This window comes from Ictidomys tridecemlineatus, chromosome 2 (genome assembly GCF_052094955.1).
Source record: "Ictidomys tridecemlineatus isolate mIctTri1 chromosome 2, mIctTri1.hap1, whole genome shotgun sequence".
Taxonomy (NCBI): Eukaryota; Metazoa; Chordata; class Mammalia; order Rodentia; family Sciuridae; genus Ictidomys; species Ictidomys tridecemlineatus.
The window spans coordinates 54,207,191-54,232,144 of NC_135478.1; the positions used below are offsets into that span (position 1 = coordinate 54,207,191).

A 24,954-nucleotide genomic window follows, 5' to 3' on the forward strand; every position below is an offset into this window, starting at 1 on the left:
TTCACTGTTGGTAAGCAGATCCTCAGGTCTGAGAAACTAGCAAAGTGGCCCACAGGGCAGCTTCACCAGGCTGCGATACAACTTCTCAGTGTTCGGTGTGAAAATACAATGCTTGCTTTGATTCCTTGTCCTTAGTGAGAGGAAACCCAGGAGGAGTAGGAGGAAGTGGCATCTCTTTGTAAGCGTTTTATTCTTGACATGTAACAGACTCCTGCCTGGAGAATTGTGGCAGTCCGTCCATTCTGCCAGCTTTTAGGAGTGCCGCCAGTGTTCTCTGCGCTGGCCAGTTTAAAAGGTGTCATTTCTGCCTGAGAAATTTAGAGCTTAATTGTAGCACTTGGAGCAAAGGAATTGCTTTAGAAGATGAATAACCATTGTAGTAACTGCTCACCTGCAAAGAGGGGAGACTGCTGACTTTACAAGTCTGTTTAGAATTCTTAAGTTTGGCAGGCAACAGTCTATCTCAGATGGTTCAAGAGACTTTGATGAAGTTGTTATTGTCAGGGTTGGGCAGAGGTGCTGGCAACATGGGGTTTGTCACCCAGAAACTAACAGCAATGGGAAGCCATTATTATCATTGCTAGGTTTAAAGGAGCAAAGATAAGAAGTGGTGTTACTGGGGTTGAGTGAGAAGAGCTGGAGCCGAGGGGTGGGGCTGTCAGACAACTGCTCTAGGACTGGAGGAGCCTCTGCCAACAAGCAGCCCAGGATGGGAGGAAACAAGGAAGGCAGCACTCCCCTCACGGACTTCCTTTCCTCCTCCTCAGATTGTATTTACTGCCTCCTACTGACCAGATTCACCTGGAAACGTGTCTGCAAGTGACCCAGTAATATTGTGCACGGAGGTCAGCCTCTTGGGGCACAGAGCAGAACCCAGAACAGTAGAGAATTAGTCTGAAGCTAGAAAGGGAATCAAAATTACATCCCAGGAACATAATTATAATCTCTCTCTCATCATTCAACATCCTTATCTCCCAAAATTCCAAAATAAACCTTAAAGCATGTGACCTCTCAATTCCATCTTTTAATAAGTTACCTTTTAAGTCACCCAAATAGTTACCTTACTTTCATCAGCATAATTAAATAGTCAAAGAGAATCTGAATAGTTCTCAGAAGAATTAGAAAATCACTGAAAGAACTACTGGGCCATTTTGTTCTTGGTTAAAATCAAACTAACATTTTTTCCCCAAAAAAGAATGCATATTAACTATACAAGTGATTTATCCTAATTTATCCTACACTTGGATTTTTTTATGACACATTGATGAAATGGGTTTCATCATTAAGGTTAAGGTGCAAAAGGAAGTGGAACTATTTTTTTAGTTGAAAGGTTTTGCATATTATTTCTTCACATCTATTTAAAGTGGAAGGGTCTTGCAAAAAGATTTTTACTTGGCCAGTTTGGAAATATAAGAGATTTTTAGCTTATCATAAGAGGATCTCTTTTTTTTTTAAAGAGAGAGAAATTTTTTTAATATTAATTTTTTAGTTTTCGGTGAACACAACATCTTTATTTTTTGTGGTGCTGAGGATTGAACCCAGCGCCCCGCATATGCCAGGCGATCTCGATACCGCTTGAGCCACATCCCCAGCCCAAGAGGGTCTTTTTTAATCCATATCTTTGATTAGTATTGGGCTTTGAGAGATGGAAAGATAAATAAGGTATTTACTCTGTTCTCTAGAAATTAATGAAAAGACGCCCTTACCCAACTCTTAATAATCAGGGATAATAGGTACTTTAATAAAATCATCAGCTGTGGAATTTAAAATGAGGGGGGAGTGGTTTAATTTGTCTTTCCCAGAGATTCTTTCACATGTCTCCCAAATATTATCAAAAGTCTGCAGCTGCCATGTCCTAGAAGTGGAGCTGATAACAAGATACCTACTGGCCCTGACCTGGGGAGTTGGGGTCACAGCCCCTCCCTGCTGTGTCATCAAAGGCAGCCAGGCTTTTGGTGCCTTCCGTTGCTCCCAGGACGAAGATGGATGACACCCTGCACTGTCAGCATCCTGTGTGGTGTCTGGCCCTGCATCTTCAGCCTCAGCCATGCACTGGGCTCTTAGGTCTTTGGGCTTGCCAGTCTTTTCTCTTGAGATTTCTTTTGTCTGGAGTGCTTGTTGCACCTCTTCTGCTTCCTGGTCCTGCTTTAAATGCCATCGCTTCACAAAAGCCTTCCTTGACCTTCCAGACAAAATCCAGTGGTCTTATTACTTGCTCTAAAATCCATGTGTATTCAGGCACCCTGCCTGTCTCCTTCGAAGCACCTTTTCAATTTATTTAAAGGGTTGATGGCTGCCTTTCCTACTAGAATGTCAACAGGAAGGGAGCAGGATTCATGTGTCTTTGTTTGACATCTGTCTCCTCAGTGGCAAGCATTATGCTCAATAGAGAATTGCAGGAGGAAAGAAAAAGAACTGGTTTCAAGTCCTGACCCTTACCACTCACCAGTTCTGTGACCTTTAGTAGGTCACTTCTTGGAGTCTCCATTTATGTTCTGTAGAACAGGGATAATGATGCTAACTTTCCAGTTATTGAGTGCTTAGTGTGTGCTGGGCACCATGCTTTACTTGAATTAGCTTCTCAATTAAACTTCATCAGAGAGGTGAAAAAACTGGCTTGAGGTCACACAGCTCGTAAGTAGAAAACAGGATTTAAACTCTGATCTTTTAAATCCAAAACCAGATTGCTTTTCCTCATGCCTTTTTGTGAATGTCCTGGGTTTAAAACTGATAAGGAAGGAGGTCTTTAATGCAGGGTGGTATGGATGCCTAGGAATGTGAATGCAGGATGGAGAACTCTAAAGAGTTTTAGGCAATCAGAATATGAGGTTAACTCCACCTACTTGAAGAGGTAGGTGACCTCTAAGAAATTTGCTGGGTCCAGAGGCAGCCTATGGTGCAAATATTCTGAGTCAAGAGAACATATGAATTTGCTGAGAAATGACCTCGCTCTTGCAGTTGGAGCACCACTCAAGGCTAAGAAGTTTAAGCTGTGAGCCAGAGAGTGAGAAGCCTTGCAGCCTGGCTCAGGGAGTCACTACTTTTGTGAAATGGTGTGAGGAAACTGATAGATTTTTTATGTTGAAAATATTTTTGAAGCAAGAAGTCCCAAGAGTATTTCTGGGGACTGAAGTGTCCAAAACCCATCTCATAGTTTTGTATCCCTAGCAAAGGACACATTTTACCTGATGGTTTCCTTCCACTGTAGCATCCAGTGAGACAGCCTTTGAAAAGAAGCCAACATTGTGTTGTTTAGTATAATTTGTTGTTTTTCTGTAGGAGTAGGTTGCCTAGCTCAAGTGGATGGCAACCTTGTAAAAGTCACTTATCCCAATAGCTTCTCATCTGGAAATTAGGAATGATAAAAGATCTACCTTGTCGGTTTATTAGTGGCAACATCTACACAATATCTGGTTACAAAATAAATTTTCAGGGAAGATTAGCTGCTGTTGTTAATATTACCTGTCATTCCGGCTCATGCCTCTCCAATGACTAGGTATTATTTATGTATTGAAAACAATTGGGTCTTAGGAACTAACATTTTGTTAAAGGTCATGATTTTAGGGTGTATAAAGATAGTAAAACTGGCAGTGAAGAAGGCAAAGAGTACCTTGGTGGGACAGTGCTAGTGTTTCCTACGTGTGAAATATATAACGTGAACATAAGTGAGTATGTTGTGTACACAAGGACTGTTCTTTCCATGTGTTCTCCCTGAGAAGTAGGTTCAAGCATATCTGTTTTACAGATAAGGAAGTCATGGTCTCTTCTACGATATTAGCAGACAGCTGTAGACCTGAGCTCTCAACCATATGCTTCTCCAAACTATTTGTGCCCTCCACATTGTAAAGGCTTGACTCATCTCCTATCAACCTCAGCAGCTCTGTTGCGTGGGAAAAATGGGAACTGAACCCTTGATCGTTTTCTAATTAGTGGATTAATTGAAAGCACCAGAGATAGTGTGTCACTAGATACGTAGTAGAGGCTCAATAAACACTTGTTGAAGATATAAATCTTAATCAGATTGGGTGTGAGAAAAAGATACGTAAAAGCAGTATTAGATCCTGGCTTCTCAGTCTTTTATTCCATTATTTAAAAAAATAAAAAAATAAAGAAATCTAAAGTTACTAAGCATTTTATTAGCATAGACCATTTAACATAGACTAGTGGTTGGAGTTTGAGGTGAAGAAGTACTCAGTGTGTGTTGCATGGTAATAACTCCAATTTGCACAATTTAGTTATCTCTGGATACCTGCAGAAGCCCCCACTAGCTAAGAAGCTTCAGGTTCTTGTCTGCGTATTTGACTGATTAGTTTATTCTCAATAAAAACTACTTTTGACATTAAAGTATGCAAACCTAAATAGGAAGGTGTATGTGTTTCAAAGCAAGATCTGACTAATATTTGGGTTTTCCTATAGGTAAATTTTCCTCAGGTAATTAAGTGTTGACAAAAAGATAATGCTATTTAATGGTAATAGGCAGTGAAAGAAGGTTACCTTATATCCTAGAATAGCAAGCCAGCACCATTTAATTTGAGATTTCCTCTCTCTTCCCCAGCAGGAGAAAACTAAAAACAAGGCCGGGCACACTGGTGCAGGCCTGTAATCCCAGTGGCTTGGAAGGTTGAGGCAGGAGGATGGCAAGTTCAAAGCCAGCCTCAGCAACTTACAAGTCCCCAAGCAACTCAGTGAGACCCTGTCTATAAATAAAATACAAAAAAACCTCTGGGGTTGTGGCTCAGTGGTTACACATCTCTGGGTTCAATTAAAAAAAAAAAAAGAAGAAGAAGAAGAAAGAAAAAGAAAACAAAAAGTCTGTTTTTTTCCCCCCTAAGAGAGCTTCATATGGCATTTATTTGCCAGATTAAATCTGAAAGGTAGCCAATCAGATGGTAGCTTTATTACCTGGCATTCTCTTCATGATTTATTAGATTATGCCACAGAATTAAGATACTTAAAGGTAATTGTATTATTTACTATAGAAGTGATTCATTTGGAATTTTAAAGTGTCAAACATTAAAAACCCAGTGCCCAAGCACTGTTCTCCAATGAAAGGTAACAGACAGACTTGGTTGTATGAATGGGACAGGGATTACAGAAGATGAATCCAGGGTGTTTTCAGTGCCAGAAGGCAAGAAAATGCTAATGACACACAAAACCCCTTGTCCCCCCACCATACCCTACACAATGATGGAATATGTCAAAGGGACATAGGAGCTAATTGAAAAAACTTACTATGGTCAAAGCTAGAACCATATGAGCAACTAAAAAGCAGTATTCAATTATAACCCCAAAATATAAAATAAATATAAATAAAATATACAGTGTACATTTATAGTATAAAATAAAGACTAACATAAATAGAAACACATAAATATGTAATACATATAAAATAAAGTAATGATGTAAGACAGATGACCACAAATCCATATAATATAAATGAATGATCAAGTGAACTAACAAGTGGGAAAGAATAGATAAATTTTTCATGTAGAATAATTCCAAATGATTTCTGCAAATCCCCCTCAGGGAGGGGAACATAACTGCCATTCCCTTAAGTGTGAGTGGTGCTTAGGGACTTCCTTCCAAAGAGTATAGTATGGATAAGGTGGAAAGAGGCAGCTTTTTGGCACTGGTCTGGGCAGTGATGTTTTGAATATAATCCCAAAAGCAAAAATATTGATAAATGAGATTGCATCAAACTGAAAAGCTTGTCCACAACAAAAGACACAATCAACAGAATGAAGAGCCATCCTATGGAATGGGAGAAAATATTTGCCAACCACACATCTGGTAAGGGATTAATATCAATGCTTATAAGGAACTCAACACAATTTCAAGAAAACAACAACAAAATAGTAAAAAAAAAAAAAAAAAACAGAAAGGGCCTGAATAGACAATACAAATGGCTGATAGCTATATTAAAAAAAAAAAAAACAACTTACTGTCATTAATCATCAGAGAAATGCAAATTAAAGCCACAATGAAATATTACTTCACATCTGTAAGAATGGCTGTTACCAAAAAGGCAAAAAATAACAACTGTTGATGAGGATAAGCAGAAGAGGGAAGGAACCCTTTTACATTTTTGTAGGAATGTAAATTGGTACAACCATTACGAAAAAAGGTATGGAAGTTCCCCCAGAAATTAGATATAGAAATACTGTCATCAGTATACCTCCTGAGTGTATGTATACTCAAAGGAACTGAAATCAATACGTCACAGGGACATCTGCACTGCCCTGTTCATTGCAGCACTATTCACAACAGCCCAGTTAGGGAATCAACCTAAATATCAATCAATGAATAATTGGGGAAAATGTGGTATATGCATACAGTGGAATAATAGTCTTTAAAAAGTAGGAAATTCTGTCATAATGATGTGGATGAACCCAGAGAACTTTATGATAAATGAAATGAGTTATGCACAGGAAGACAGATACTGCATGGTCCCATTTGTATGTGAAATCTAAATTAACTAATAGAAACAGTGGCATGGCAGTTCCAGGGACAAGAGGAATTGGGGAGGTGTTGGCTTAAAAGTACAAGTTTCAGTGAGAATGAATGAGTTTGGGGGATCTATTGCCTAGCATACTGACTATAATTAATTATATATATTTGAAAATTGCTAAGAGAAAAAATTCTTTTTTTTTTTTTGTTTTTGTTTTGTACCAGGGATTGAACTCAGGGCCACTCGACCACTGAGCCACATCCCCAGCCCTATTTTGTATTTTATTTAGAGACAGGGTCTCACTGAGTTGCTTAGTGCCTCGCTATTGCTGAGGCTGGCTTTGAACTCACAACCCTTCTGCCTCAGCCTCCCGAGCTGCTGGGATTACAGGTATGTGCCACTGCACCCAACATCCTTAGCCCCTTTTTTAAAAATTTTTGTATTTTATTTAGAGACAGGGTCTTGCTGAGTTGCTGAGGTTGGCTTTTGAACTTGCAATCTTTCTCTCTCAGCCTCCTAAGCTGCTAGGATTACAGGCATGTGCCACTGCGCCTGGCCAAGAGAGTAAATCTTAAATGATCTCACCAAAAGTATGTGAGGCGATGGATATGTTAATTAGCTTGATTTTAATCATTTCAAAATATATGCAAGTATCAAAACATTATGTTTAAACCATAAATATATATATAATTTTTATTTGTCACTTCAGCCTTAACAAAGCTGGAGGAAAATATTTACATGTCAGCAATAGTTGATTAGCTGTGACAAATGTTTGTATACTTATATAATAAGTTAATAATAGGGGAATTGGATATGGGGTTTATAGAACCCTCAATATAATCTTTGCAACTTCATAAATTTAAAATGATCCTAAAATTAGGCTTATTTTTAAAAAAGAATATGACAAGGAAAAGAGTCTATAGTTCAAGTTTAATTTTCATCTTGCTAAGAACCTTGCTAAGTAAATAAAATAGCTGTTGGTGTTCTGGGCTGATTATTGTGTAAAGTGGGGCAATTCTTCCTTGCTGTCTTCTTATAAAGCCGTGAGAGTTTGTTTGCCGAATCAGAGAATGCAGGATTTCTAAATGTCCTCCTGTGGAATTTCCTACTGGCATGACTTTTTCCCCCTTTGCTTTTTTGCCCAGTAGCAGTCCCTTGAGTGGCATTTGCTGTCCTAGTTAATCAGAGGATAGGAGAAATGAAAAACTCTCCTCTTCCCCCTCCCATGAAGTTTCAATGGGCACTGCAAATGTAGGTCAAATTGCATCACTGTAGAGAGGAGCGAACAGGAAGGTATTTAGGAAGTGCTGCCAACCTCGCTTTAGATTCAGTGGCAATGAACCGGTGTTGAGCCCGCTTAGGTGTGAGATTCAGGAATCAGAGGATCATGTTTGTGATATAGTCCCGGAATGTTACATTTCAATCCATGACAAAAAGGTCTCTGTCTAAAACCCTAGTAAAAATAACTTAAACTGGCTTTGTTAGATGTGCAACTACCAGCTTCTGTAATTCTTTTTGTCTCTTATTTATTATTGACATACTACAGCAATTTATATTAATTTAGCCAGAGAGATGCTTGAATTATAGAAACTATTGCCATGTGTATGTATACAAAATCTACTGTTTGGTAATCACATAAGCCTAATAATGTATTTTGCAAATTACATATTATCATATGCCCAGTGACATCTTGATTAGCATACAGAAACCACAAAATATGTTTTTTTAACTCATGTTTAAAGTATGCTTTCTTATAGACTTTAAAGATGTAAGAAGTCTTTAAATTCATGTCTTTATTTTTTCACATACTATATGCTCCCTGCTCCTTTGTAAGACATCCAGATATTGACTGCTAGAATGTTCCATGTTACTGACCTTGTCAGGAAGAGTAAGCATCTTGAGAGCAAATCAACTCTAAAACTTCCTACCTCTATCAAAATAATTTGTAGTTCATTCAGGAACAATTGGAAAGTCAGATGATAAAATGTTTTAAGTTGGCTTGGCTATTATTTAATCTTACAGATTGAATGAATTATTCTGTATACATACTCTTAGCTATTTGTACTCTTTTTATTTTGAGATAATTATAGATTGGTAGAAAGTTGCAAAAGATAGTTCAAGAGGTCCTGGTTACTCTTCACTTATTTTCTCCTTTCTTATCTGACTATATACAGTATTGAAACCAGAACATTGGCATTGGTATAAAATGTATTTGTATTTCTGGCATTTTATCACTTGGGTATTTTCATGTTGCCACTACCACAATCAAGATACAGAACTAAGCCAGGCTGGGTGGTACACTCCTGTAATCCTAGCGGCTCCGGAGGCTGAGTCAGGAGGATCGTGAGTTCAAAGCCAGCCTCAGCTAAGCAACTCTGTGAAAAATAAAATACAAAATAGGGCTGGGGATGTGGCTCAGGGGTCAAGTGCCCCTGAGTTTAATCCCTGATACCAAAAAAAAAAAAAAAAAAAAAAAGACTATTTCATCACTAAAGAAATGTTCCTTGTGTTACCTTTTTATAGCTATGCTCATTTCTGTTACCCTCAAATCCCTGCCTCCTGGCATCCACTAATCTATTCTTCAACTTTTTAATTTTGTCATTCGGGGAATGTCACATAAATGAGACCATTGGAGATTGCCTTTTTTTCACAGCATTTTTAAAACATGTTTATTTTTTTAGTGGTAGTTAGACAATACCTTTATTTTGTTTATTTATTTTATGTGGTGCTGAGGATCGAACCCAGGGCCTTGCACATGCTAGGCGAACACTCTTCCGTTGAACCACAACCCTAGCCCTTTACTCAGCCATTTTAAAAGAATTCTATTTTGGGGGCGGGGATTGTGGCTCCCCAGTGGAGTGCACGCCTAGCACGGGTGGGACCCGGGTTGGATCCTCAGCACCACATAAAAATAAAGGCATTGTGTTGTGTCCATATACACCTAAAAAATAAATATTTTTTAAAAAACAATTTTATTTTTAAAAGAATGTTTATGATAAACACTTTAAACATATTCGTTTTTGAAAAATTGTCACCCAGAGTTTGGTTGACTAATTTTCAAACTGTATTTTTCTAGCTTAGGTGTTCTAAACTCTGTATGAACATATTTGAGCAGCTGCTAAAATCAGATGTGCCAGCAAAATAGCTGATTATGGCATTAACCTTATTTCTACTCTTAAGGTTGGTATCCTAAAGTTAAATGGAAAATTACCCAGGAAAAGACTTTCCCATTAACAAAGTAAATATTACAATTGATCAATGGGCAGGAATAAAACACCCAAATGTGTACTTTAATTATACCAAATGAAAAATGATCACATTTCTGTGCCATTTCATTTTGAAAGAACTTTAGAGGAGAGAGACTTTTTGGAACATATTTTTTAAATGAGTAGCGACTAAAATACTTACATTAATTGGATAATATAAAGACTGTGTCATAGCATTGCAGTTATGTGATTAGCGTGAAATGTCACCACGTGAAATCCAGTGTCTTCATCATGTTAATAAAATTCTTGGAATGTCTTAAGTGGGAAATGAATTCCGTGGTTAGGCGAGAGCCAGGAACAAACTTCCTCAGAGGAAACAGATCTTCCATGTCAGTCTGTCATCTAACTAAATACAGAAGATAATCTGGGATCTGTAGGATGGCACATTAGTGTTCACTTACAAACAATGATACCACGTGGCCAGACTGATAGAACTTAAGCAGGTAGAAGTTGAGTCCCCAGGGGCCCCACTGCAGCTCAGAAGTGGTGAAGGTGAAAGTGTAAGCTCTGGTCTTCACCTTGTCCAGAAGTCACATTCTTGCAGGTTGTCAGGTCAGACTTTTATGAATGGGATAGTTCTGTAACTGGCAATGGCTGTGACTTCCAACATTTAGTCTTTCTGTCAGCTAGGAAACTATTTGGGTGTCTATATGTGTCAATACCAGAAATTAAACCCAGGCTTCCTACATGTTAGGCTAGGTAAACACTCTACCACTGAGCTATACTCCCAACCCTTTTTTTATTTTTTGAGACAAGGTCTCACTAAATTGCCCAGGCTGGCCTGGAACTTGCTATTCTTCTGCCTCAGTCTCCTGGGTGGTTGGGATTACACACCTGGCAGGAAACTATTCCTTATCATTGAAATCATGATATATTTACTGGCTCAACATTTTTCTCTTGATCTCCTGTGTTTTCTTCAAGCAGCATCATTATACTTGAAATAGTTATTGAGAAGTAGTCAGGAAATGATCATACTGACCATCAACTATTTGCCAACACTGGGCTGAGGATTTATGTGCATGTGCAAATGTAATTACAATATTGAAAAATTGCATTAATAGTGTTCATTAAGTGATAGATTCCCCCCAAAGATTTAAAGCAAGTTTTCAGACAGCAACAACAACAAAAATTTTTATTGGTCAGAGTGACTGGCCTCTTGCTTCCCAAGTATTTATGTATATATGTGTCCATATATACATGTAATATGTATGCACATATATTAGAAAATTTAAAGAACATATTTATATCTCTTAACTAATATATACATATATCATATATATATATATATATATTTATGGAGCAGTGTGTGTAGTGGTATGAAATATACAGTTGTAAGACCCACCCCTCTTTCTCTTAGCTTTTTATCTGCATGAAATAAGTTATTGACTCATGAAAAATCATCCAATTATAGGAGTGAAAACTATCTAACCCATCAATGCAAAATGTTTAATGGGTATTGCATTAATTACACAATAAACCTTTTAGATTACAAATGCTGTATATGTTTAGAGGAAAGAAAATTCTTGATCTCTGACTCTGGATTTCTTGTCTCCTGTCAAATACAGATAATATCCTACCTCATAGAACTGAACGAGATAAAGTACATAAAGCTAAATATATTTCCTAATAGTTGGCACGCCTTCAATACATGATAGCTATTGCTGTTGGCAATGAAGATTGTAACAACAGTAATAATAACAATAATAATACCAATAATAATAATATAGTGTAGACCTACTACTGTAGCTACCTGAAACCTCAACAACTTAACAAAACGTGTTTGTTTCTCGCTCCAGTCACAGCTCAGTGTGGGTTGGCAAAGAGGCTCTTGGTTTCCCTCAGTTGTTCAGGAGTGAAATTCTCTGGCTCCTTCCCCTGGGTGCTTGGAGCTCTCTGCATTTGACCAGCAGAGGGTATGAGAGACTGAAGATCAGCCCAGGCTACGGGGCTAGCCCTGAAGCAGCACCAGCACTTCAGTTCACACTTTAGGACTTGATCACGCATCCAGCCTTATTGCAGTGATTATTGGGAAATTTAGTCAAATGGTATGCTCGAGGAGAGAGAATGTGGGTATAGGTGAATGTGGATATTGGAAAACTCTATCACAAGTAATATTTAAAATGGCTTACTAGGAGAGGAAGGATTTGCCCTGGATCTTTTAGATCTTTTTAGAAAGGATTTGCCCTGCATCTTTTAAAGATCTTTTAGATCTTTTGTTATAGGCTGCCCAGCCTGCCTTTTGGAAAGAATATTTAAAGAGCAAGGGTGGAAAAGTAAAAATTTCTGCATGCATTATTAATAAAAATCACTTTTACCCCAGTAGCTACTGCCTTTACTGTAAGCCATTTGATAGTGACCTAGGGCAAGCCATTTATCTGCCATCAACCTCCATTTTCTTACAAGTGTTCTACACAGGGCTGTGGTGATGGCTAAACAAGACTGTGCATGTAAAGAACTTAACTCAGGGTCTGGTCAGGGTAAGCACTGGGTGAAAGTTGTTATTATTGGTCGTGTTAATAAGTATGGTCTCAGAGTAGAATGCTTGCTAGTGCCTCGTTTATTTAACTTCTTTCCTAAAGGATTATGTTAGAGTTAGCAAAGAATGACTTGACTGAGGACCTTTCTATGAATTTTAGAATTCTATAACCCAGGCCAGAAATAGGAAGAGATTAATGTTGCCTTGGCAAAATACTGGGAGAGAACTTCTATTGCCTAAGCCTGCCTCCCTGCAGTTCACGCCCTAGACTCTTTCCGTCTGTCAGGAGAGCACTGGGAGCCCTGGACTTTCCCTTCTCATCCCTCTTCCCCTCTTTCCCAGGGTCTGTAGGTGAGTCTGGCAAGGAAGCACTAGGTAAATGCCAGAGCAGCTTCTTATTGCTCTAACTTAATTGCATGTCCTTAGCAAGGCAAGACCATCATGGACCAGGCGTATATTAACCTGAGTGGAGGAGTGCCTGTCCGAGCCTTGTTCAGTCTAATCCTACTCAATTCAGCAGGCCCTGGGGGTACAGGGATGAACTGTGGCTGATCCTGCCTCTGAGAAGCCCACCTATAGTGATTTGTGTTTTGTTTTTTTTCCCCCTTGAGCTGGGTGTGGTTGTGCTCAGGATCAAACCCAGGGTCTTGTGCATACTAGGCAAGTAAGTGCTCCGCCACTGAGCCAGCCCCAGCCCTGAGCCAGGCTCTGAAGGCTGCGATCTGAGTTACTTAGAAGGTAGAAAGAAAGGAGTGCAAGCAGTTGGAAAAGCAGGTGTTAGGGGACAGGTAGGAATTGCTGTCATGTGTGGAAATGGAGAATGGTTTTAATCTCAACTTCAGTATGCAACTGCCTCAGCTTGCAGGCCTGGGCTCCCTGCTAAAAGAGTATAGTGGAGTTTTTTTCATCAGGCAGTGGATGGGTTAGGTGAGAAGATGCAAGTAAAGGGCTTAGTGCTAATACTGGAGACATAGTAAGTGTCAGTGAATGCCAGTGACCATCAGTATTATTATTGTCATGTACTTTTATAAATTGACCTTCTAATTGTCCGACTTGACCAAGGCTTTGCAAGTGACAAATTGGAGATCTGCTGGAATTTTTATTATACTTTTAGTTCTCTTTTAGGCTACTGGTGAAATAGTGCAGTAGAGTCACAATTATGGAAAAAATGATTGACTCAGCAAAATGGAGAGGTAGCTCAGTGAACCTCAGTGGAACTTGGAGAGGTAGGTCTTGAACTGAGTGGGCTTGAGATGGGAGAAGTTTGGCCCCAACACTAACACACATTGCTTTGCTGAACCCTTTTGGAAAGAGAAGAAGGATTGAGTATTGTGTAGGGATGTTGAATCAGAAAATGAGACTAAAAACAAGTTAAGACTCCATTGTGAGGAGCTGCACAGGGCTGGGAATGCCCTAGGACTGGCTGCAGAAATTGAAATGGGCCCTGAAGCCAGGGCCTGAGTTGCCGGGGTCCTTCTTCATGAGTGGCATGGCACCCTCTGCATTGGTGTCTCAAACACTCAGTACTGAGTGGGGTGACTCTCAGAGCTGTCCCTGTAGCTTCGTAGGTACAGAATGACTGGCTGGCCTTCAAAGAGAGGGATACCCAGTAGCTCCATTGAAAAGACAAGTTGTACAGAGTGTGGAGTTTCATTCTTAAATTTGCTTCACCCAAGAGAACCAACCTGTCGGGGTTGGAAGCAATTGTAAGTGGGGTCAGAAGAAATGGAGTTAGGCACCCTGTTAATGCATATTTCTGGAGAATATACCTACAGATTACATATAAACTGCTTTTGAATTTTTGGTTGCAATTTTTCATTGGGGAGAAGAGACTTAGAAAAAAGCAGTATAGGCTCAGGCTGGGTGTGGTGGTGCACACCTGTAATCCCAGAGACTGAGTGAGGAGGCTGAGGCAGGAGGGCCACAAGTTTGAAGCCAGCCTTAGCAATTTAGCAAGGCCCTAAGCAACTCAGTGAGACCCTGCCTCAAAATGAAAAATAACAAAGGTGTGGGAATGTGGCTCATCCCCAGTACCAAAAGAAAGGAAGGAAAAAAAGGAAAAGAAAGAATCATGGCTGCCTACAGGAGACAGGCCCAGAAGGAAAATAAGTGATGACACCAGGTCATCACTTTCCTGTGGAAAGCACACACAAATGACAAGAGGTAGCCCAGTTACCTCTTGCAAGAGAGCTGTCCCCTGAGGTCTGATTTTTGACTTTCCAAGAGAGATTAGAAATTAGGAATTTTATGTGAATCTTCCTGGGTTTTGAAAATTAGGAACAAATTCATATTTTCCCCCCAAGGTCACCAGGCAAAATAGCCAGAAAAAAAAAAAAAGGATTATTTTAAGCTTGTAGGTGGAAAGAAAACATGTCACTTGGGCACTAAGTGGCTCAGCTGCATGACCCTGCTGGTCTTGGTGTCAGGCTCTGGACTGGGCAGGGAGCACATACTCAACATTGAGTAAATTAATCAGCTTGGGGAAACCTCTCTTGCTTTCAGACCTTTCATATATAGAAGGAAGAGACTGCGGTCGTCCTTCAAGGCTTCCAATTTTTTTCCCAGCTCTAATTTAGAAAATAGAATTGAGTCACCACCTTGGTAGTGCTCCCTGTGGGGCCTCGTCTCCAGCATTTTTTCTTCCCTCACTGGCCTCCCTTAGTGCCTAGAGTACCGTCTCTCTCTAATGCTTGGCGATTTGCCTAAAAGTTAAGGTTTAAGACATAAAAAGAAAGTTTATACTGCTATCCTTCAAAACAAGACTGACTTGCTTTTTAAGCGCCTTGTTCTTCCTTTATCATAGTCAGGAGCTACTTGCTGGATTTGGACAGGCTACATTATATCTCAAAGGGTGATCCAGATTATGCCTGAAGTGCAACCAGGCTGTCAGAGAGCAAGGAAGGCAGCTAGTGGGAGAGCACTTGCCCAGCATGTGCAGGGCCCTCCCTGGGTGCCCCACTGTCCTCTGAAGGCATCACCATGGGTGGGGTGGATGGCTCTCTTGACCATAAAATCTGAATACACTGTCTCTGTCATGGTATTTTGTAACTTATTTTGGGTGATTTTTCATAGCTGTAAAATGTTTATGATGCAAAGCAATTAATTTTGGCTCAAGACAGACATTTTAAGTAAGATAGTAGCTTTTATGGGAAGGAAGGCAGAACAAGGACACTAAAATGGAAATCAGAGAAATTCTTTAAAAAGTAGGAGATTGGCCAAGAATTAGAAATCTGGAGGAGAAAAACATCTGGTTTATAGAGATTGTAGGAATGATTTTAAGCATTACCAAGTAACATTTTGTGAGTGAATAAAACTGAAATTGTTTTATTAAAGGGAGAGTGGAAGGGTATGATCTAGGAATAACTTAAAAGCCAATAAAGATGATTATGAATAAATGGATAAAACATGGCGTAGAATTTCAGTCACTAAGTCAGGCACAGTGGCACACGCCTGTAAATCCCAGCAGCTTGGAAGGCTGAGGCAGGAGGATCACAAGTTCAAAGCCAGCCTCAGCAACTTAGCAAGACCCATGCAACTGAGTGAGACCCTGTCTCAAAATATTAAAAAGGGCTAGGGTTATGGCTTAGTGGTTAAGTGCTTTTTGGTTCAATCCCTGGTACCCCCCCCCCACACACACACACACATACACAAAAAGAATTCAGTCACTCAGATATTTTAAAGAGATGCTTTATTAGCATCTTAGTATCCCAAGCCATAGAAATGTTTGGTTATCATCTTAGAGTATATGAAAATAAATAAAAATTGAGCAAAGCAATATTCATATTGCCTGACCTTGGTATATATAGCCAGTGAAGATTATAGGAAGTGAAGTGTATTCGCAGGGAATTTTCCATAGGAAATCAGCCTGCCTTATGCTGTATACTTTGACAGCATCTACCCTGTAGCTGTGTCGTTGCCTGTATTGGCTGCTTTTTTTCTTCTGCTGCATGTCAAAGTTTAAAATCAACTCAATTTCTACCTCTGGTTTGCTAATTCCCAATCCTTGGGAATCCTCCCCAAATTGAGTAGTACTCACATTTCACTTGAAATACCCGTATGCACGTGTATGCACAACTATGAAGAGTGCATAGCTTCCTTGTGCTTTTTAGGAAGAGGATTTGAGTTTTTTGTTTTCCTGTCTATAGTATGAACAATTGCTTCTTTAAACTGCTGAATGATAAAGGACAGAGGGAGCTCTCCAAATAGTATTCTTATTCAGAATGTGTGTGTGTGTTACATCTGTGATTCTGACAAGTTTCATAGGAGCAGACTTTCTGAATAGCTATTTTTAAAATTAAGTGAAAACTCATTAGTGGCAAATTACACACAATGATTTTAAGCCCCAGGAGGCTGACTCTGTGTACATATTGAGTAGTCATTTATTCTTAGTTTATTGTAAATACAGCCAATTAAATTTATTGTAAAAAAATAATGAATTACATTTGTCATAAAATTGGTAAAGTGCCTTGAATTTTATCTGTTTGACATTTCAAAGCACAAGTAGTAATTTCAGAACACCTGGTAACTAATAAGATTACAGATTTCTTTTTTCTTTTCTTTTTTTTTTTTTTTGGTGGTGGTGCTAGGGATTGAACCCAGGACCTTGAACACCCTAGCAAGTGCTGTAGCACTGAGCCACATCCCTGGTCCTAAGATTTATAAACTTCAGATTAGCTTTATCCACTGTTTCATCCCTTTTCTTTTTTCTTTTTTTAATCTGAACAGAATTAAGAAGAAGGAGCATCCACAATCACAGCAGATGAAGATCCACTGGTAAATTATCAGGATTTTTGGCCTGCCCTCTAAGGAAAAGGTAACTGGCTGTTCTGACATAGCAAAGTTGAATAAATGCAATACTTCTAATTATAAGATTATAGTAGAGTTGAAGTTTTACCAAAGAATGATAGTATTTAATATAAGATATCTGAGTTAGATCTAAAATCTTAAGCATAACCCTGAATATGATCTTCCTAATATAAAATGACAGTGAATTGAAGGAGTGGGATACTATTAGATGTTTGTTTCTCAACACACAAAAAATACTAAATAACAAGCCTAACCCCAAAACATTTATTAAAGTTGCAGAAAGGGTTTGGAGATAGAATTCCCCTCTCTCCCCAGCCCTACCCTCTTTGTCCAGGGAGGTTGTCAAAGGTGTGCCCTGTGGTTTTCTCCTTAGCTCTTGTTCTCTTCTCTCCCACACAATAAAGACCCAGCTGGTAAGGGCAGGGGAAATGCCAAACAGGACTGTCACACAGGCAGGACTTCTTCAGGCACACTTTCTGGGCCTAGTGCCCTTGCCCAGGCTGCCAGATAGTCCTGTGCTCGGGAGCAGCCTCGGATCATTACGAGAACAGCAGCCACATTGATGGAGTTTCTCACTACGCCATCGCCATCATGCATTTGCTAGGTGGGGAATGGCTGAATTTCACAGAATGTGAAAAAGGATAATATTCCTGGAAGAGTTTTAATTAAAAAAAAATCCATTCTTCCATCTACTCAGAGGAATGAGGGGGTTTACAAGTTAAGATACATTTTAACATGAGTCATTGAAGGATAAAACTGAACAGAATCCAAACAGGAAAGACCAAAAGAATTTCAGCCTCTGGAATTGATCAGCTTACATTACTCAGGCAACAAATGTGATGTCTCAATTAGCCTTTAAGCAACTATGGCAAAAATGGAAACATTTTGTATGACATGCACATTCATCTGCAAAGATAGCATTTTACTATTATTAAACCATAACTGGAGCTTCAGGAAGAAGTGGCAGTTCTGTTTCAGTGTTTAAAAGAACTGAGCAGCTATGAAGCCTCACCTTCAAAATAGGCCCTTAGGATTCTTTGGCCTTCAGCTGAAGGACTACAGTGCAGGGGCATCAGAGGCACCACAGTGGATGGTGTTCATTGTGGACTGTCTGCCAGGTGCTCTCCTGTATGGTAGTGACCCCCTGGCAGTGGAGAGATGTGGAAAGACGGGAGGAGGAAGCACACTTGACAGAATGCCAAGGGAGCTCTTTAGTCCAGAACTATTTACTGAGATTCTACCATGTTCAAACAGATTTTCCCCAGGAGAAAAAGGAGAATAGGAGATGATTTCCATGAACTATAATCATGACATGCTTTTTTGAATATTATAGCAATGGAGATTAATGTGATACCAGGAAATGAATGACAAGTGGCAGAGAAAGAAGAAGAATTACAAACCAAAAAGTCTACAGGACTTGACAGGGAGGGGAATCAAATGGGCTGGGTGGAACAGTGAGAAATTGACAAGTTCATGACCAGTCTAAAGTAGCAGCCCCTTCTCAGTACTGATTGTGGCCCAATAAGTCCCAAATTGAACACCAACCAACTTACATGCTGTGTTCCTTTCTGGATGCTGGAGCTAAATGAGCAAATCAAGGGGATAAAGGTCCCTCCCATTGAATTAGCACTTATCTTTTTGGTATCAACAAATGAAAATCATGTGTCTGGGCTGGGGATGTACTTAGTGGTAGAGTACTTTCTTAGCAAGTGTGAGGCCCTTGGATTCAATCCCTAGCACTGCAAAAAAAAAATAAAAATTTATATTTATCATGTGTAGCGTATTGTTTTGAAATATGTATATGTGTGAAATGGCTAAACTCAACTAATTAACACATACATGACCCCACATACCTAATCACTTTTTTGTGATAAGAACTTTGAAGACCTCTGGTCTTAGAAGCTTTTAAGGATCCATTATTAACTAGAGTCACTTTAAAGAAGAAAAAACAAAACCTTTTATTTAATTGAGATTTTTGTCTCATTTTCTCAGCATCGCCCTCTCCACCTCCAGCCACTGGTGGTTCAAACTCTTCTACATTCCACATATAAGTGAGACGATCCTGTGTCTGTCTTTCTATGAGTGCCATATTTTACTTAGTCTGTATCCTCCAGGTTCATCCATGTTCTCATAAGTGACAGGATTTCCTTCTTTTTTTAAGGCTAAATAATATTTCATTGTGTGCATAAACTACCATTTCCTTACCCATTATTCCCCTGATGAACACTCAGGTTAATTCCCTAACTTGTTGTGAATAAAGATGTAATGAACATGAGTATGTAGGCCTATCTTCAGTATGATGTCATTTCCTTTGTGTATATACTCAGTAGTGCTCATGCCAGGTTATATGGTTCTATTTTTGATTTTCTGAGGAACCTCCATATTGTTTTTAATAATGGCCATACTTTTTAATGAGAGAAACAGACAGTAGAGAGCAGACACAAATAAATGCATTATATATTTATTATATGATAATAATTAGCAAAAAAAAAAAAACAGGGTAAGGAAAATTAGGAACACTGATGAGAGATGGGACTTGAAGTTTTAAATGGGAGTGATCATGGTAGGACTTCAAGAAGGTGAGATTTGAGCATTAAAGTTGAGCTCTCTGGGGAAGGGCGAATGGACCGTGCAGAGACTAAAAGCAGATGCCTGCATCAGCTCTGCAAGCCACAGAAAGGAGGCGGGCCAGATCTGAGTGGTGAGTTGGGAGAAAAGGGTAGGAAATGAAGGCAGACAGTTAATAGGGCCCAGGGTATGTGGCCTTAGTGACCATTGAACAGGCTTTGGCATTTATTCTGAGAGATGTGGGATATCATTGGAAGATTCTAAGAAGAGTGACTTGATTTGACTTCTGTTTTAATAAAACCACTGAGGCCATTATAGTAAGATAGGCTGTAGGGGACAAGGCAAAAATGGGGAGACCAGTTAAATTGTAGCTATGATAATAACCCAGGCAAGAGATGTCGATGTTGCCGGATCTCCAAAAATTTTAAGGGAAATGAAATCTGGACGGAAATTACTATTTTAAGAAAATAACAAAGTTTGAATCAACCTAAATAAGACTGTGAGATTCTGTTATGTGCACATTGTTTGCTACGTCAGCTATAGAATTGGTGATGTAATTCAGAGGAAGGTAAAGACTTTGGTTCAGACTAAGTTGAAAAAGAAAATTTGATTTTACATTAAAATGAAAGCTTGCTTTTTGATCAGTGCAGGAGACCAAGGAAAGTGACTATTCACAATAGCCAGAAGGTGGAAACAATCCAAATGTCCATCAACTGATGGATGGATCAACAAACTGGGATAGAGCAGAATGGAATAGAGCAATTCCCTACTTTATCCAGAGGGGATGTGTTCCAAGACTCCAGTGAATGCTAGAAACCACAAATAATACCAAACTTTTATTATAAATACTATGTTTTTTTATACATACAGACCTGTGATAAAGCTTAATTTATGAATTACGTATAATAAGAAATTAACAATGGGACTGGGATTGAGGCTCAGTGGTAGAACGCTTGCCTAGCATGTGGGTTCAATTCTCAGCATCACATATAAATAAATGAATAAAATAAAGGTCAATCTTTTCATCTAAGAAAATGTTTTTTAAAAGAAATTAACAATAATAAAATAAAAAATAATAAGATGGTAATAAAACTTAAGCAAATATGGTCTCCCTACTTCTCAAAACTGCTTATTATACTGTACTCAACTTGCTTCTTGTGATGATATGATACAATTGCCTACCTGGTGAGATGAGGTAAGATGAATATCAGGCATTGTGAAATATTGTTAGACTACTGTGTGAGGGTTATTTGAACACAATAACTGCAACACTGTGATAACTGAGACAGCCTATAAGTGACTTCCAGGCCAGTAGCATATACTTTGTGGATACACTGGACAAAAGGATTATTCACATGCTGGCCAGGTCAGAGCAAGATAACTGAAGACTTCATCATATACTCAGAACTGTGAACAGTTTATATTTATGAATTGTTTCTAGAATTTTCTATTTAATATTTTCAGACTAAAGTTGAAACTGCAGAAAGTGTAACTGTGATTAAAGAGGAGTCTTCTGTATTATTCAGCCATAAAAAGAAGTGAAAGACTGATAACATAACTCCAGCATAGATAAACCATGAAAACATACTAAATGAAGGAAGCCAGACACAAAAGGCCACATATTATATGATTTTGTTTGTATGAAATACCTGTAATAGGTGCAAATTCAGAGACAGAAAGCAGATGTGATTTCCTAGAGAATATGAGTTAGGAGATTGAAGAGTGACTGTTTCACGGAATGGGGTTCTTTCTGGGGTAGGGAAAATGTTCTGGATCTATATAATGGTGTTTGTTGTACCATATCATGAATATACTAAAATGTCATTAAATTGCAATTTTAAAATGGTTAAAATGTTGAATTTTATTTTATTGAATTTTACCTTATCTAAGAAAAGAAAGATAATGGTATTCAGAAGAAATTTCATATTTTTTTTTTCTTATCTTGGTTACAAGTAGCTGATTAAGCTAGAGTGGAGTCTTTTATGGTCAATGAGAGTGGAAAAAGGTTGGGCCCTGAAGAAAGATTGGTGCTTTGGAAGTACAAGTTGAAAATTTAGTTTCAAAGCAAAGGAACTAGTCTCTGTGATACCACTATTGACCTGATGGAGTTTTGTGATCATAGACCAGAAGTATCAAAATTAGGGTTTCTTTTTCTTTTATCAGATATCCTTATTATATGACTGCTGATTATAAAATCATATTGTTAAAAATTTAAATATTTTATAAAGCTCCTTTACAATGAAAAAATAATCAAAGTTTCTTTAATTCTTTTACCCTCTGCTCCTCATAACTCTTGAGAGTTATCAAGACTTTTTCAGTGCATAGGCTTATCATCAGTCACAATCACTACCACCATCATCATCACTTTTTCACAAAAATGGATACATTATATGTATGGTATTTTTTGCACCTTAATTTGGGGCGGGTACCAGGGATTGAACCCAGGGGCACTTAACCTTTGAGCCACATCCTCAGGCCTTTTTATTTTGAAACAGGGTCTCAGTAAGTTACTGAGATGGCTTTGAACTTGTGATCCTCTTCCCTCAGCCTCTTAAGCTGCTGGGATTAAGGCGTGTGCCTACACCCAGTTGCATGCTGATTTTTAAAATTAATATTTTGTGGTCTTACTACTGCTTTCTTGTGGATTGCTGTTATATGCCATACTTTTATTTGTAAAAACTTTTGTAGTTGAAAAGCAAAATGTGCCAGAATGCCTCTTATTCGAGGTTGAGATAGCATAAAATACAAAAGTAACGAATAGCTGCTGAGCAGTCACTATGTGCCAGACACTGACTGTCCTAAGCATATGAGTTCTTTGGCTCTCGTAACAACCTGATGGAGTAGATACTATCAAGGTCCTCCCTTTTACAAAGGAACTGAGGTAGAGTCAAAAAGTGTTCTGCCAAGGCCTAGAGTTAGGAAATAGCAGAAATGGATTCCAGGGCTAGTTTTAGCTCCCACCCCCAGTTGCCGTGAAGAGTGCTGTGGCTGGTGAAAATGCTGTTTTCAAGAGAAGTCAATCTGGAATTCTTTTTTTTTTTTCCTTCTTTTTAAAACTTTTAAATTTGTTTTAATTAGTTACACATGACATGACAGTAGAATGCATTTATGCACTTTGATATATCACACATAGATGGGATATAATTTCTCATTTTTCTGAGTGTACATGTTATAGAATCATATTGGTCATGCAGTCACATATACACGTAAGTAATATGTTTGTTTCATCCTACTATCTTTCCTACACCCACATCCCCTCCCCTCTCCTCCCTTCACATCCCTCTACCTAATCTAAGGTAATGCTATTCTTCCTTAGAGGGCCCCGCCCCTCTCATGCACACTCCTTATTGTGAATTAGCATCCGAGTATTAGAGGAACCATTCTGCCTTTGGTTTGTGAATTGGCTTATTTCATTTAGCATATTTTCCAGCTGCATTCATTTACTGGAAAATGCCATTTCATTGTTCTTTAAAGCTGAGTAATATTCCATTGAGTACATATACCACATTTTCTTTATCCAGTCATCTAATGAAGGACACCTAGGTTGGTTCCGCAGTTTAGCTATTGTAAATTTAACTGCTATAAACATTGATGTGGCTGCATTACTGTAGTGTGCTGATTTTAAGTCCTTTGGGTATAAACCAAGGAGTGGGATAGATGGGTCAAAAGGTGGTTCCATTCCCAGTTTTCTGAGGAATCTCCACATTGCTTTCCAGAGTGGTTGTACCAATGTGTAGTCCCACCAACAAGTATGAGTGTACCTTTTTCCCCACATCCTTGCCAACATTATTGTTGACCATATTATTTTTTAAAAAAATATCTTTATTTTATTTATTTATTTTTATGTGGTGCTGAGGATCAAACCCAGGGCCTTGCACATACTAGGTGAACGCTCTACCACTGAGCTACAACCCCAGCCCCTGCCTGTATTCTTGGTGATTGCCATTCTGATAGTAGTGAGATGAAATCTTAGTGTAGTTTTGATTGCATTTCTCTAATTGCTAAGATGTTGAACACTTTTTCATATATTTGTTGATGGATTGTATTTCTTCTGTGAAGTGTCCAGTTTCTTAGTTCATTTATTGACTGGATTATTTGTTTTTTTGTTGTTAAGTTTTTTGGGTTCTGTGTGTATCCTAGAGATTAATTATCAGAGGTGCATTAATTATCAGAGGTCTATTTTGTAGGCTCTTTCCTTACATTTTTGATTGTTTTCCTTTGCTGAGAAGAAGCTTTTTAATTTGAATCCATCCCATTTATTGATTCTTAATTTTACTTCTTGCGCTTTAGGAGTCTTGTTAAGGAAGTCAGATCCTAGACCGACATAGTGAAGATTTGGGCCTATTTTTTCTTCTATTAGGTTCAGGGTCTTCTGTTCTAGTGCCTAAATCCTTGATGCACTTTGAGCTGATTTTTGTGCAGTGTGAGAGAGAGAGAGGTTTGATTTCATTTTGCTACATATGGATTCCCAGTTTTGTCAGCACCATTTGTTAAATAGGCTGTCTTTTCTCCAGTGAATGTTTTTGGCACCTTTGTATGGTATGACACAACTGTATTTATGTGCTTTTGTCTCTGTGTCTTCTATTCTGTACCACTGGTCTACAAGTCCATTTTGGTGTCAATACCATGCCGTTTTTGTTACTGTAGCTCTGTAGTATAGTTTAAGGTCTAGTATTGTGATGCTTCCTGTTTTACTTTTCTTGCTAAGGATTGTTTTAGATATTCTGGGTCTCTTATTGTTTCAAATAAATTTTATGATTGCTTTTTCTATTGTATGTATGAAGAATGTCATTGGGATTTTAATTGGAATTGCATTAAATCTGTATAACACTTTTGTTAGTATCATCATTTGACAATATTAATTTTGCCTATCCAGGAGCATGGAAGATCTTTCCATCTTCAGGTTTTCTTCAATTTCTTTCTTTAGTTTTCATTGTAGAGGTCTTTCACCTCTTTTGTTAGATTGAGTCCCAGGTTTTTTTTGTTGTTGTTGTTTTTGAGGCTATTGTGAATGGGGGTAATTTTCCTAATTTCTTTTTCAGTGGATTCATCGCTGATGTATAGGAATGCATTTGATTTATGGGTTGGTGCTTTTATATCCTGCTACTTTGTTGAATTCATTTATTAATTCTAGAAGTTTGCCAGTGGAATTTTTTGGATCATCTAGATATAGAATCATGTCATCAGCAAATAAGGATAGTTTGAGCTCTTCTTTATCTATTTGTATCCCTTTAATTTCTTTCTTCTAATTGCTCTGGCTAGAGTTTCAAAGATGATGTTGAATAGAAGTGGTAAAAGAGGACATCCTTGCTTGTTCCAGTTTTTAGAGGGAATGCTTTCAATTTTTCTCCATTTAGAATGATGCTGGCCTTGGGTTTAGCATATATAGC

General features: G+C 38.4%; 1 protein-coding gene across 3 annotated transcripts in view; it reads left to right on the top strand.

Moving 5' to 3' along the window:
- The window catches only part of LOC144375083 (uncharacterized), a 47,379-nt gene that overhangs the window by 14,798 nt on the left and 7,627 nt on the right, over positions 1 to 24,954 (top strand). For 2 of the 3 annotated variants that reach the window (XM_078038597.1, XM_078038598.1), the window contains exon 2: positions 16,916 to 17,003. In XM_078038597.1, coding sequence (XP_077894723.1) covers positions 16,916 to 16,921 — 6 coding nt within the window. In that variant the 3' untranslated portion in view covers positions 16,922 to 17,003. Of the gene's footprint in view, positions 1 to 16,915; positions 17,004 to 18,329; positions 18,769 to 24,954 lie in introns of those variants that run through there. The other variant, XM_078038596.1, reaches the window with a different exon arrangement.